Source organism: Narcine bancroftii, chromosome 12, assembly GCF_036971445.1.
Source record: "Narcine bancroftii isolate sNarBan1 chromosome 12, sNarBan1.hap1, whole genome shotgun sequence".
Taxonomy (NCBI): Eukaryota; Metazoa; Chordata; class Chondrichthyes; order Torpediniformes; family Narcinidae; genus Narcine; species Narcine bancroftii.
In genome coordinates, this window is record NC_091480.1 from 87,690,993 (window position 1) to 87,706,898 (window position 15,906).

At 37.6% G+C, this 15,906-nt stretch overlaps 1 protein-coding gene across 10 annotated transcripts in view; it reads right to left on the reverse strand.

Moving 5' to 3' along the window:
• Positions 1-323: 323 nt before the first annotated feature.
• hdac5 (histone deacetylase 5) overlaps positions 324-15,906 on the reverse strand; it is a 234,513-nt gene continuing 218,930 nt past the window's right edge. For all 10 annotated transcript variants that reach the window (XM_069904642.1, XM_069904638.1, XM_069904639.1 and 7 more), the window contains 6 exons: positions 13,922-14,019; positions 10,904-11,022; positions 6,772-6,905; positions 5,970-6,054; positions 4,652-4,805; positions 324-4,057 (listed from right to left, as the gene is read on the reverse strand). In XM_069904642.1, coding sequence (XP_069760743.1) covers positions 4,018-4,057; positions 4,652-4,805; positions 5,970-6,054; positions 6,772-6,905; positions 10,904-11,022; positions 13,922-14,019 — 630 coding nt within the window. In that variant the 3' untranslated portion in view covers positions 324-4,017. The remainder of the gene's footprint in view (positions 4,058-4,651; positions 4,806-5,969; positions 6,055-6,771; positions 6,906-10,903; positions 11,023-13,921; positions 14,020-15,906) is intronic.

Consider the following 15,906-nt stretch of genomic DNA (forward strand, 5'->3'; position numbering starts at 1 on the left):
TGAAAGACCTGTTACCATGCTGTATGTCTAAGTTTTTTAAAAAGCCTATGATTGATCATCAAATGAAGGAAATAGCCATATTGAAGCTCATTGCAACCTTGTTATCACAGTTTGCACCATCTTGGCCAAGAGTTTATCAACATTTTCACAGCACGGCAGGATTGTATCAAGTATTCCAGAGTTATTGACACCCTTGTTCAGCAAACAAAAGATTTTTTTGACTTTCTGTCGCAAATAATTAATTTCTTATTTTGTCGGCATTTTACACTTTGTTGAACACATATTTTAAAATGAATGTCAGATGGTTGGATATACAATGCACATTTTGCCAGAAACAAATTATTTTATTTACACAAACACAAATGTTATAACATGATACAAAATACTGGACTCCAAACAATACAGAAAGGGAAGATGGAGTGAGAGAGGGAGAAGGAAATTTGAGATTTACATCAGTTTGATTATGACAAAAATTATAAACACCTGCTACAATACAATACTGTTAATAAATCACTATACACACACTTTTCACTTCACCTAAATACAGACATTTAACTTATTGACAATTCTATTAGTGACACTGGGTGGTGTCAATGGATACAAAAACAATAAAACGTGGTTTAAAAGCAAATTTAAAATTTCTTGTAGTTATATATTTGAAAATAAATTCAAATAGATTGTTGCCAACATAGCAAGAAAATGGTTATAGACAGACTGTTTCACCACATCGACACATCCATCCTCCAGTAGATTCTAGATAAAGGCTTTTACCTCATTGGAACAAATATATATCAAGGCAGAAAATCAACAGGGAAAAAAAAAATGTTCCATAGTCAATTATGGTTGCCAAGACTGTATTGGTGAAAAGGTTAAAGCAACACAGTACAATTTTATAACACAAGCTATATCTGCACTCTGCTGTTATACAGTTTAATGCAAGCTGTCATCAAAACTTGTTTCTTTGTTCCTTCAACAGAGATTTTGATTATAATTGTACATTTGAACACCAAGCGATACCCTCATGGAAAATCTAGCGTACAGAATTTTGGCAAAGTAACTTTGCACCTGTGATGAACCCAAAAGGGAAACAAGGACTGCACCTCTCCCAGTTCGAATGTTTCTGCAAACAAGGTAATTAATTAGAATGGCCTTTTCACTTACTTTCAGGATTGAATTTCAATGTTCTGTTGAAGGCATTTGATGGAACAAAAAGAAATATGATGAATCAAGTTCATCCATCACTAAAATCTACAGGGTTGGTTCTGGAAGAAGCATTTTCCAGATACTAGGCACACATTGGAAAAATCAATATTTGTACAGGAAACCCAGTTTCACTGTTTAAAACACATCACCTCCTCCATCTTACAGCTGAGCAGTCATGTTATATTTATCTTTAAATTGTACTTAAAACAATGTAACAGCACAATCTTTTGTACAAACATTAAGATCTGAACAAATAATTTAAACCACCTCCCACCTTCCCCCAGTCTTGTACATTTATAAGGTCACGTGAAATCCATAATTCATATCAAATCGCACTATCTTTATCTAATGAAACTGCTCCTTTCATCTCTGAAAGCTAATACGCTGTAGCATTCTTATGGTCAGAAAAGCCCATCCAGTGGACTCCAAAAATCAAAGCAAATTCTTGCTAAAGCTTTCCATCACTTCATAAATAGAGGAATGAAAACTGGATTCAACTAAAACTGAAAGAGGAATGTACGCAATTACTGTTAAAACTGGAACTTTCAATTCCATTCCAGCTGAGACTTCAACATTACTATATCCACCCATAGTCATTATTGAAAAAGTTATAGTATTCAATCCACCCAAACAGCAGCAAGTCTATGAATTTAAACAATATATTCTATATATACAATTATTTATATTGTATGTCTTTAAGCTAAAAATGTAAAATATATTTTGTTTACTAAAATACATCAATACCAAGCTGCTTGCGTGAAAAAAAACACCATTTTACAAAATTCACGCCAATGTTGCATTGTAAATGCAAGTAAAGCTTCATTTACTGTTGTGAAATGCATGGATGCACTTCGATCACCTTCAATGGCCAACCCAGGTACGGCAGCAATCCTTAATTCACCTGCATTGAGAGGCCCAGCCTTTCACTTCAATCGTTTACAGATTCACTGAATCAATCTTAGTGCTGTCTGTCTCGTGAAACAACTACTACCGTGTATAGCACAGGTCCAGTCCGTCGTTCAAGGTCTCTTTGATGGTATTTTCTTTTTTTTTGTGAAAATTGGTTTAACGGCAGGACTATGTCCACAAACATTCATTCAATCATGGTGTCTCTCACCTGCTCCTCATCACATCACACAACTTTACTGGTGAAACTATAAAGCTTACTTCTCTATAACTTTTACATTATTAAATATTTAAGATTTTGCATAAACCAATTTGTGAGACTCCATGATTTTACCAGGGCTCGCAAATTGGCTTGTTCATCACCCATTTTGTCATGGTTTGAATTACCTACATGGTAGTAAAACGCTCTCATATTTTAAACAAATTTTTTAAAAAAGATTTACTGTGCAATGAAAGAGTGAAATCCCCTATCCACTGTTCAACTACTACAATCAGATGAGCATGTAGCTGTCGTCTGCAAGTCTAAAATACATGAATCTAATATAACTCCAACGACTAAATGCATCAATTCAGTCACACACACAAAATTATCAGGGTTTTCACTTTGCTTCCGTCTGGACATGACATTTAAGGTGCTACAATTCAACAACCATTGTACCCGTTCTTTTAAAATCCTGCTGAGTTTGCCTTCTAGTTTTAGAAAAGCATTAAGATAAAATATACATCATCACTTATGGCCTTCTTGATTGAAATGGTCTGAATTCTAGGAGTCTGGTGCTCAAGTTAAACACTACTCTTTGTGAAAGAAAATGGTTAAAAGAATTGCTGAGATTCAGTTGAAAATATTCCATAGTTAGACCTGCAGTCCAAAAAACACAGCCTGGTTCTCCTGCCAAGGAGAACCTCAAGACAAAAAGCAAACAGCAAACCATCTTACCCAGCAGAAGCTACAAGCCCCTTTAAACATATTAGGAGTTAAAAAAAAAAGACAAAAATAACAATTTTCAGAATATATAAACAATAACTTGTATGAAAATTATATTGTGTTAACCTCTCTTTTTAAATTTTAAAATTTTAAGGTAACAAAGAAGGGAACCAAAATTAGGGTTCTTCAAACTGCAACTGGAGAACTTCAAATGACATACATGACAATATTACAAGACTATTTACACAACTAAACAGAAACAAACTCAACAAGATAACAGTTGGTCATCAGCAAATACACAAATAAAGTTTTAAGAAATTTTACAAAAGAAATAAATAAACCAAATGTTTATACAGAGAGGGGTGTTGTTCATCTGTGACTAAAAGTAGCTGAAGATTTTCAATTGGATGATCATTTCATTTTTGACTATGTTCCAAAAACCAACAGCAGTGTTTCACTGATGTAAATTAAGGCATTTAAAAATGAAGTTGTGAGTTTCAACCATTTTTTTTTAAAGGCACAAATTTCCTTTCAATTTTCCTGACAAAATTATTATACCGCTTCCTCTCCATGCCTTTTCACTTTCCTGCTTTTCAACATCCTCTGGGAAGCCGATTCATCAACTCTCGTAAGCATTTTAAACGTTAATATCTTACCACTGCATTTAGGCTAGGGATCTGAAATCAAAGCCTTGAGTGTTTTGTAACCTTTAAAACGTTATTCTCTTGAAAGGAGAACAGATGAACTTTGAAGATATACAAAGCTGTGGTCGGTGTCCCTTTAAACTCTTCAATTTCAGGTCTTCATATGCAGACAGATTGGCTAGTGAATCCAGCTTGAAGACTAGATGTTTTTCACAACAGTTCAAGTTCAATAAAATAACACTGTCAGAGGCAGACAATGGACACTGTATGTCTGATAGACTTTAAAGAAGGTTACAAGAAAGATTCACACAGGTGACAGTAATTATGACCATTGGCACTTTACATTGCTGGTTCTTCTTCCATTGGTTCATCCCCTTGCCTGAAAAATAAACAAGTTCTTAATGCATCACAGTAGACCGTTTTCCATGTTTCAAAGTTCTTTATGTACTAAAAAAAAATCAACTTTCGGAGTTCTCCAATTTCAGTCAACTTGTCAGGCAACCACCCTTTCTTTTTCCGATCCATTTCTATTTGTTTCCTTTTTCTTCTTCTGTCCGCAAAAGGCCTGATTTTAAAATAATCATAACTTTGGCTGGCATCCCTTTGCCCTCTCCACCTCTTCCCCTCTGCGCAATTGGAAACACGCAGATCTTTTTCGTTCTTGTCCACGGAGTGATGATGGATACTTTTTTTTGATATTATCTTTCACACTGTGAACCATATTACGACCAAAATATGTACAAACGTTTCTCATTAAATATACACAATGGCATTTTCCCCCTCCCTCCAAAACACATACAATAAAACCATAAAACAATGTCTTCACACAAAGGAAAGAGTGATGATGGATACTTGACCCTGAACTGGAACCTCAGCTCTGTTTCAATGCCCATCTATGCTGCTCAACATTCTAAATGTCTGCGGGATTTTCTGTTTTTTGACTTAAAATTTTGAAAATAAAAGATAAAATTACCTGGCCTCTGGTTCTGAACTGCTCTGCTCTGTGTCTACTGTCAGAGAGGCTAATGCTGTAACAGTCTCTGCTTCTTCTTTCTCATGGTTCTGGGCCTCCAGCAGTGAGTAGCCGACCGTGGAAGCATAGCGTTTCACTGAACTCCAGTGTTTGCCTGAAATTCAAATCATCAAGGCTTGGAAAATGGATCACATTTTACCTTAAATATGACATCAACAGCTATAACTAATGCGAATGGTGTATGTATTATGGCTTTAAACCAGTCACAGAACCTTTTTTTTTGGCTACGGCCCCCTTAGGACTCTGCCCAAAGTTTATGGGCCCCCTCCTTGCCCGTGAAGCAGGCAAGTTTAGTTGGTTTCTTCTGCACTTCTCTCCAGTTGACTACATAAAGAAATTTTATGATCTCAGACCATGGCCCCCTCCCCCCCACCAACTTTAAACATGCTGTGGCTCCTGTTGATAATGACTGCTCTGAACCATTATAAAATATGACAACAGTGCATCATGCAGTAAGTACACAAACTTCCTCTCTCGTCAAGGCAGAGAAGGCATTTGAGATATTTTATTCACAATTAGAGCTCTTCACAATCTCACCACACTTTGGTGTGATTTCCTTTGGAAATTCTATTTGATGGATGCCACAACAAAGGGAATATCTATCTAATTGATGCACATTAGGACCCAACAGTAATCTTAAAGTCCATGTTGCTTATTTGTATAGATATTGCCAAGCAACCACTGGGAGAAATTTAGCAAACTTTCATTTCCAAAAGTGAGCCAGGAGGTCATAGTTTTATTATTGCTAATTTATCCAGCTCAGGTCCATTTATAACTGCACCTGAACTGCAAGTGGAAGCCGTTTTACAAATGTAATGTGGGTTGTTCTGTTTATAATGCTGAGTAGATTTCAGAGCACTGTTGGCCACACTACAACGATTGTACCTTTGAGACTTCTGATCAACTGCGAACATGTAAGCGCAACCTAATTTGTGGCTCCTGATTTTTCACTGAAATCTATGATTTACAGAGCTCTGTAATGCAAAAAAAAAGCATCTAGGTTACTGAGGCCTCAGAATTAATTTCAGGGCTTCATGTCCATGCAGCTGTAGATTATATCTGCACGGTTCCTCTGAAGATATAAGGAAAACACATGGAACCATCATCAACAGTTCAAGTTCTCTACAAAGTTGCTGTTAAGCCACTGTTGAGGTAAAAGGGAAGCATTAAGCAGCTCACTAATATTATTGTCCAGCATGCCTGGGCACAAGCAGTGCCTCAACATGAGTGTTCACAGGTTATTTAAAGAAAAACTTACTTTGAATTTCAATTACTTTCTCTAGTGATGCTACTGCATTTGCATTGGGTTTTTGCTGAAGTATTTCTTGAGGCAGAGGATCCAGCTGGTAAGATTTAATTTAAAAAAATTTAATTAAAAAAATTTAAAGCACACACACACACACATATCTATACACACACACTAATTATTCCAGCACTGTTTGGAAATAAGTAACCAAGTTATTGCAGTAGTTAGCGCAATGCTTTTACAGCGTTAGCGACCCAGGTTCAAATCCAGCGCTCTCTGTAAGGAGTTTGCACATTCTCCCCGCGTCTGCATGGATTTCCTCTGGGTGCTCCGGTTTCCTCCCACCCTTCAAAAAATGCATGGGGACTGTCAGTTAAACGTATGGGGTGACACAGGCTCGTGGGGTCGGAAGGGCATGTTATTGTGCTGCGTGTCTAAATTTAAAATTAAAAAAAAAGACCATTTATATTAAAGAGCAAAAGAGAAGTTCAAATTTCTTAATTTATGCATAATTTTGCAAAGCAAAAGCTGCTGCATTGCACGCTTGAATTCATAAGCTTCCAACAACGATTAGAAGTTACATGCATATTTGTTTAGGAAACAGATAGTTATAGAAAAAAAAATCAAATGTTCAGTGGACAAAAGGGATTCCAGCTCTAACTCTGCAATTTCATTTAATGCCATATTACATTTAAAGCACATTCTACGCACCAATACATCAAAAAAACAATTGTCAGTTTAGCACCTATGACTGTTAAGTTAAATAAACATCTTTACAGCTTGATCTGGTTTTGATTTTGACTGGTCTGCATACCTCATTACCCAGCAGGGCTGAAACACAGGACTCAGATGCATCACAGATGGCAGTGAGATCATGTCCTCCTTCCAATGCAAGAACCACACGTCCTCCAGCCAACTTCATCAGCTGTTTGGTCAGGTAGCCAAAACCTGAGAAAGAAGTGCATAGCTTAGCATCAGTAGAACACCTCTTTCCTCTCAAATCCAATATTCTACCAAAAGATTTTTAGAATAAATTCTATAGAAATTCTTTGATGGTACATATTTAATTGATGTCATGCCCTTAGGATAATTAAAAATGGAGATCATGCTTGTTGCTTAATCTTTTGAAAACAAAAACACTCATATGTTGTGTAAAATCTTAACCCCTGTTGATAATGTCTAGTTATGGCTCGGTAAAGTAGTCCGACAAGGCTGATGCTTGTGACTGGAGAACAAGATACTGCTGTTATTGTGTAGCATGCTGAACATGACCAATAAGGGATGGACTGTCAGGAAAAAAGAACTTAATTCATGTTTATAAGTTATTATGATTGGAAAACATCTACTTTGAAATGTCAAAAAATGTTCACAGTCAAAAGTAATTGCCAATTAGGTCAATGTAAAAATTAATCAATTTAACTACCTTTTACATTATAGATTATGCAGATGGGCATATATTGCAAAACAGATAAAACTCCAGTTGCTGGAATATGGGGAAATATTGGAAGAACTCAGCCAATTAACCGTGATCTGTGGAAGGACCTTTGATGAAGGAAGGGTCTTTGACCTGAAACATTAACTGGTTCCTCCTTTCCACAGGTGCTCCTTGACAGGCTGAGTTCTTCCAGCACTTTGTTTTGTCTTCTTACCAACAAATATCACCCAACTTTATTGGGAGAGTTTATCACAAAATTACAGACCATAGAAGTTCAATATATTAACTAAGTACTATAATTTAAAACAATAAAATGACAAAAAAAAAAAAATCTGAGTTACACCAGGTCTCTTGAATGACTGTCTAGGGATATTTAATTTCAGTTGTCAAAGGTAAGTGAGATAATAATTGAATTGGGTATTATAAATCATATTTTAACATTCTTTGATCACAACTTGCATGGGTTATTCCTTTGTTACAATATGCAATCCATAAATTTGCGTGAAGTGTGGCCAGTTGTTACAAAAAAGTACAACACTGCAGGTTGAACGATAAACCTGGATGATATTAAATGGAACAAAACTGATTTAATGGGAAAAAGAAATCAAAGGATTAAAGCTATTTAATATCCTGTTTGCCACAATATTAGTGATTTTATTTCTGCACTTGACCTTAATAATCTCTGGTTTTAATTCCATAGTTCGTGGCAGAGAAAAATATATAATATGATGTGTTTCAAGTATAATTGTATATAATCAGTTTTGATCCATGTACCTTTGAAAGAAATTAAAGTATAAATCAAACTATTTATTTGGAATGTGGCCAATTTATTGGCATAGAGTATTTAAATTCTTTCATTAAACCTCTATCTTTGATCTAATTCTAAAAAAATAAAGAATAAACACATAAAGTGTTATAGCTTATCAAACAAGACTCAATATTTTGAAGTGATAATACAGTGTATTAACTTTGCTCAAAATAGTTACCAGCGCTGGCAAATTACTGTGTGCATATGGGAAAGGCTAGGGACTATTTATTCAAACGTCCCTACTTTTATCAAAAGGGTCTCTCCACGGCTACAAGAGATTAGTGTTAATAAACATGCTCCTCTCTGCTACATTTCTACCAAGTTAAAAACCTGCAAACAAGCTTAATTAATTGGGAAGTCTGGTGTAAGTAATAGTAACTCTTTGAGGACTTCAAACCAAAAATCCATCAGAAAGTTTTTGAAATTTAAGTTTCGTATTTTTTTCACATTGAGTTCAACTATCACGGTACATAAACTTGGATTGCACAACATTCAGGCGCCTTGCCATTTGGCGTGGACAATCACGTCTCTCCATTTATCATGATCCTTTGAATTGTAGTTGTTGCCTCCTCGGTTCTCCTTCAGTGAAGGCTCCATCTTTGAGCTGAGTCCGCAATCAATGTTGAGTTCATGATTATACAAGGGAAAAATACTGAAGTGGTTTCCCGTGGCTTTCTACAGTTGCAGTGCCCACACTGAACGGGTAATCCTGGCCATTGATCAACAGATTCATCTGCCCAGCGTTTTTAAGTTTTACAACCATAAATTCCAATTTGTAGAATCTGTTTGTAAAAACCATCCACCATCTGCAATCCATGGCTTCACATGAGGCTAAGCAGGGATTACACCTTGCCCAAGGGTGATCTGTAGGCTGCAAGGAGTGCCTTACATCTCCTTTTGCTGAGCAATTGCGCACATCTCAAGGTAAAAAAAAATCAGTATTAGTTTTTCATGTATGCAGTCACAATTAAGATCATGGAAACAGAATTACTGAATTCTTTTGAAAGGAAAATTTCTAGTAGCATACAATCTTTTGTTGCCTTGAAACAGTCTTGAAAGTTCAAAGGGCAGCAGAATGATTAGTCCTTCTGGCTTCCAATTCTGCAGACATGGATTCGATCCTGACCCTTGGAACTTGTACAGTCACCTTTTGATTGAATGGATATCCTCTGGGTGCCTTGGTTTCATCCCATATCTCAATGGCATGCTAGTTGGAAGATTAATTGGCCAGTGTAAATTACGCAGGATCTCGGTGGGTGGAAAAAAATGGTTGTGGGGTGAGGGAGGGAAGATTTAATGGTGATATGATTCAAATTCAAGTTTATTGACATTCGATGATATAACCCAATTAAACAGCATTCTTCAGTCCTCAGTGCAAAAACATGCAAACTGACGCAACACAGACAAATTATATATATATATATATATATATATATATATATATATATATGCAGTAAATATATTTTAAAAACTGTTTAATGAATAGTACAGTCTCGGAAGGCTGTGTGCGGGTGGTAGGGATCCCGAACAATTTCCTAGTGGATCACATCATTGGGGAGGTGTGGGTGGGGAGGGAAACCTCAATAATCCTCTCTGCCGCTCATATAATTCCGTGGATTGACCGTCAATCCAGTGCTCTGCAGCAACCGTACTACACTGATGCAGCTGGCCAGGACACTCTTGATAGAACTCCTGTAGAAAGTTGAGACAACGGTGGCTGGTAGCCTTGCCTGGCTCATTCTTCACAGTCCACGTTGTGCCTTCCTGTCAAATGAAGAGATGTGTCTCATGTGCTAAGTGGACTCCAAGGAAGCTGGTGCTCTCTACTTTCGCCATGTGTGGAGGAGGGAGCTCATTCCCGAACTCCACATTTCCTATGTCCTGTCCACGTTGAGACTCATATCACCATATCACAAGATTTTCTACCACTTCTCTGTAGTGTGACTCATTGTTGTTTCCTGATGAGGTCAACTACGGATGGTCATCTGTAAATTTGATGACTCTGTTGGAGCTGGAGTCGTAGGTCAGTAGCGTGAACAGGGCCAGGCTGAGCACACAGGTCTAAGGTATACCAGTGTGACGATGCTCAATGTTCTGTTGCCGACCTGGACAGACGGTGGTCTTTTTCTTAGGAAGTCCAGAATCCAGTTACAGGAAGGACTCCCAGCGAGGACAGTCTCTCCACCAGCTTCTGGGAATTAAATGTCAGGCTGAAGTCAACGGTCAGTAGCCTGATGTATGAGACGTCATTTTCCAGGTGGGTCAGGATGGAGTGGAGGGACAAGGCTATTGCATCTATAGGCAAATTGAAATGGATCTTGTGTCTCTTTAGGTGTGCCTTGATGTGTCCCATCACCAGACCCTCGAAGCATTTCATAGTGTTGGAGGTCAGTGCCACGGGGCAGCAGTCATTGAGGTCTTGTCGGCCTCTTTGGCACTGGGATGATAGTAGCTGCCTTGAAACCCCATGTGTTGAAGATGTCAGTCCTCGAGAATGTGACCAGGTATGCTGTCTTGTGCCGTATGTTACCCTGAAAAGGAGCTGAAGCCCAAAATGTCAGTAATATATCTTTACCTCTTATGGACGCTGCGAGATCGTCTTGGGCTCCTCCAGCATTTCTGCGCTTTTAACCACAATCTCAGCGTCTGCAGACTTTCATGTTTCACTCCACTCAGCTTATACTACCTAGTGTTCCAACTTACACTTGGCTGTTGCAGAGTATCCACCAAGAGGTGAGGGATGTCCTTCTACAGCATCAAAGCCAGCAGATACCAACACGACATCTGGAGAAAACTCATTGGCTATGGGCATCACAATTGTCCTGAAAAAAAAATCCAAGCAAGTCAATAAATCAATGCACCATTCTCTCTTGAATATTCACCATTCTCTCTTGAATATTCACCATTCTCTCTTGAATATTCACCATTCTCTCTTGAATATTCACCATTCTCTCTTGAATATTCACCATTCTCTCTTGAATATTCACCATTCTCTCTTGAATATTCACCATTCTCTCTTGAATATTCACCATTCTCTCTTGAATATTCACCATTCTCTCTTGAATATTCACCATTCTCTCTTGAATATTCACCATTCTCTCTTGAATATTCACCATTCTCTCTTGAATATTCACCATTCTCTCTTGAATATTCACCATTCTCTCTTGAATATTCACCATTCTCTCTTGAATATTCACCATTAACAGTCAAAATGAACAGCTATACAAACTCCACACCAATTTCAAATTTATTTCACAGGAACAGACTTTAAATTTTCATTACAAGTATAAACAGATTCTATTGGGTAGATTTAATTTTTAATAGTTCTCAATTTCAACTTGTACAGGTTTACAAAAGGGTCCCTGTCTCTTTAATGCCATGCAGGAAGCAGTTTGTGAAAACACAAGTATGAGTTCATATCCATGAAATGGTTGAACAGTAGGTGGCTGCTACTCACATTTGAAGGACTCTGGACTAACAAATACCACATGGTGTAAACTTTAGCCTAACAGCATTTTATCATCAATTGTGTTGGCACCATGGCATATAGAAAGCACATGCAATTCTATAATGTGACTGCTGACGGAAGGTTTTTTTCAGTATGTCTGAAGGTTGGTGTTAATACAAAATTCATTTGGGTGTACTTTTTAATGTAAGAGTTCATTAAATTGCTTAACCTACAGAACACAAAAATGCATTACGTTTGAAGGGGTGAGGCTATATTGCATTACTATAACGGGTTCAATTCTTGATCACAATTAATTTAGTTTATCTAAATTGTGGCAATGGTGAAGCTACTTCAGTTTACTTCACTGTCTTCAAACTTGGGTCGGTGAAGGACTAGGGGTGCGGCAGGATGGCAATGCGTGCTTCTGGGGATCCAGGAGAGATGAAGTGGAAGGAAATTCTCGTGAAACACAAGTTCTCATCTCATGTCCAGAATATACGTCACTGAACAATGACCTGTAGCTGTAATAACTCCCACGGTCAAACAAGGGTGGCATGGTTAGAGTAGCGGTTTGTGCAGCGCTATTAGAGAGCCAGTGACCTGGGTTCAAATCCAGCACTGTCTGTAAGGAGTTTGTACGTACTCCCCGTGTCTGCATAAGTTTTCCCTGGATGTTCCAGTTACCTCCTACCCTTCAAAATGTACGGGGTTGTAGGTTAATTGGGTGGCACAGGCTTTTGGGCTAGAAGGGCCTGTTACCATGTGGCATGTCTAATTAAAAAAAATGAATTTAATCTGACCAATTGTCACTGAGAAGGATTCCAATAAACTGTGGAGAACGGGGATCTAAACCACAATGAGCATAGGATTAATATCTGTACATTTGTTCATTGCTTTTCTTAAATCATAGAATTACAAATAGAGAACATTAGATGAAGGAAGCTCTCAAATAAATTATGAATATTGTTTATGAAGGAAAAAAAATGAGGACAATGTGGTTATAACCTTTTCTTACAGTTAGGTGTCATCATGTGCATGCTGCCAACTACAGCAGAAACATGTCCTGCTCAGCTGCTCTGTAGTGTCTACTACTCAAGCACAATAGAATATTTTGTCACTTCTGCTCAACAAAATAAACCTTTAGCAACAAACAACCTCCTTTATACAGGCAACAAACAGTACAGATAATAGCATATTCAGAGTCTCCAAGAATTACAGTAAACTTTCAAAGCCTAAGAAAGGATTCTCTAACCCAGACAATTTAGATAAAAAGCTTTCTTGCAACTGTTCAAAATGATGCTGTTAAACAACCAACTCAATTTGTTTGCTATCATTCTTACCATTAATAAAGGCCATGCTATAAGTACAGCAACGCTTGCACCTTTTTTTTGTTTGCAAACTAGGAACCAGCAAACATATGGCCTTTAAAGTCAGTAAAAGTCAGCTGAACTTCGATGATTGAAAACAGCACCAGGATAATTTTCTAACATCAAACAATGACGGCCTCAAAGACAGCAGCTGGAACTACACAAGTGTAAGAACGAACCTAAGTCTACAAAATTTGTGATATGCTGGGTATGCAAAAAGGAAAAAGGGCAGCCTTCTGGATTTCATTATATTCAATTATCTGATCCAACTCCAGCCTGACCCTGTAGCATGCAAGCAAGGAAATTTGGCTTCTAAGTCTGTTTAGTGTTATCCTGCCTGAGGCTCTTGACCATTTCCTGGAAGCCCCTCTTCGCAAATGTGAGTTCCTTCGGATAAAATATTTTCTACAGACTCTTATTTTGCTTGCACTCTATTAGACTCCTTCCCAGAATCAAAGGATTTAAGAAGCATTTGTAGACGGTTCTTATGAACGTAAACTCTGGTCCAACTTGTACAATTAACAATTCCCTGACCCAGAGAGTCCAGATAAGATTGCAGTAGCAACTAATTACATGCAGGTGAACACCTGAAGCAATATTCTGAGCCTGATCTCACTGAAAGTAAAATAATTACAAGGTTCAGAAAAATAACTTAATTGCAGCAATCAATCAATATTTAATCCTCAGGCTTTTACATTAAAGCTGTTTTGTGTGAGTCTTAATGAATTTGCCTTCAGTTTAATTGCATTATTTATTTTTCTGAAGGAGGGTATGATATAGGGTGCAACTATTCAATGAAGGATTCAATGTGGGTACTCAGAGAAATACAACAATGTCATGTTCATACTGCAATTAAGGGAGAAAAAAATCTTTTAATCTTGCTTCTAGACTGCGTTTTCTGATCACCTGAAAGCTGTCAAGTACTCCACATCTCCATTAGAGGGATCCACTCCCCCTGTCCAAGCAATATTGACATTGAATCCGACTCCAAGTCCAGTTCCAACCTTTAAAAGTCAATAAACAAAAGAAGATGGTTGTAAATAAAGCTTTAAAAAAAAACAGAAACGGTCAGAAGCAAATCTGTCACTTAATTATTCTTAGTTTCAGGGAAGATCTAAATATATGGTAAAACATATTTTATTTATTCAAGGGATACAGCTGTTGCTAGCAATGCAAACTAGCCGTATCTTTCTTCCTGCCTTAGGGCTAGCCCACATGTGAAACTGAAATACAAAACTGATTTGCTGACAAGTGGATAGTTTCTTTGGTGAAAACATTTATCACCCAATATCTGCAATCGTCCTTATCGTAGGATAAAAATGATAGATGCCTGATGCATTTTGGAAAATTGCCTTCAAAAAGGTGAAACATGAAACAAAGATATAATGTGTAAAAGTCCTGGGATACCAAGAACAACTGCTCTTGCAAGGAAAAACTTCTTCAGAGATGTATTAGAAAGTGTGCTGAACGGCTGCATCACCATCTGGTATGGAAACACCAATACTCCTGAGCGTAAAGCCCTCCAAAAGGTAGCTGGCACAGCCTAGGACAGCACAGACAAAACTCTCCCCACCACTGAGTACATCTAAAAGGAATGCTACTGTCTGAAGGGAGGAAAGCAGCAATCATCAAAGACCCACACCAACCAGCACATGCTCTGTTCTCGCTGCTGCCATCAGGAAAGAGGTCTAGGTGCCACAAGACTCGCACCACCAGGTTCAGGAACAGCCGCTCCCCCTCGACAACAAACTCAAACTCATTTAAGGACTCTCACTTGTGCACTTTATTGATTTTTCTTTTTTATTCTCTCTGTATTTGGAAAGTGAGTTTGTTTACAGATAACTGTGTACAGTTTTTATTGGCACTACCAATTTCCTGCTGTGCCCGCAGGACAAAGAATCTCAGGGTTGTATGTGATTCCATGTATGTACTCTGACAATACATCTGAAATGTGAAAAAGATGAAATAAATCTGCCTCCCAAAAAACCTCTGGCTCTCTAGCGAGGATTGCCGTGACATTCATTTTTCTTTGACATAGCTGCAGCATGAATATTAACATATTCCGCTTGATGGTATGTACATTGTCATATTGTCAAATAATTCAGGTAACTAGCAGCATACAAAAGGCTGTAGAAAAATGCTGTTTTTGTTTGGTTAAAAAAGGGTAATTTTAAATTTATAGGCCACTTTATGTAATCATGAGAAGAAGCCAGATCATTTCTAATAGATGTCCCACACAAACTGTCCAGAAAATCGTCGATATATGTACCAATAGATGCATTATTTATCCCACAGGTAGGCTGGCATTGAAAAGGCCGGCTACATTGTGCATTGCCACATGAATTGTTTTGACTGGTTGTCTCCATTTCATCTGTAACACTGTATATGACACTGAAGTACTTCACTGGCAGATTCCCATATTGGACACCACTTGCTGTTGGTTCGGAAAGTGAAGCGAGTTCAGACTATGGATTACGTGAAATGTGGGTCTCTATCCATGACTTAAATGTCCAAGCAGAACCATTGTCCAATGTTAATATAAACAACACCTTGTATGTGAAGGATAGATAACTATCTGAGTTGGATAGGAAAATGAAGTGGGACCCAGCATTATTATCTCTGATGTTCACATTGTTGCACTGCATTAACCGAGCATTAGTCCCGATGGGCCCATTGATTTCAATTGGAAGAAAAAAATGTTGAGAAAGGGGTTGAGTACAACTTAATTGCCTTTTAATTTGATTTAATTGAGTTAGTTTAAATTTGTTTAATCACGTAGGAGTGCTTTTTGAATTTTAATTTTTAAATTTAAGAAAAGGCATGTTTTCCTGTGTTAACCTTCTTCCTTAATGTGAAATGACTATATAAGATCAGTTTAATTCCAATGTGTT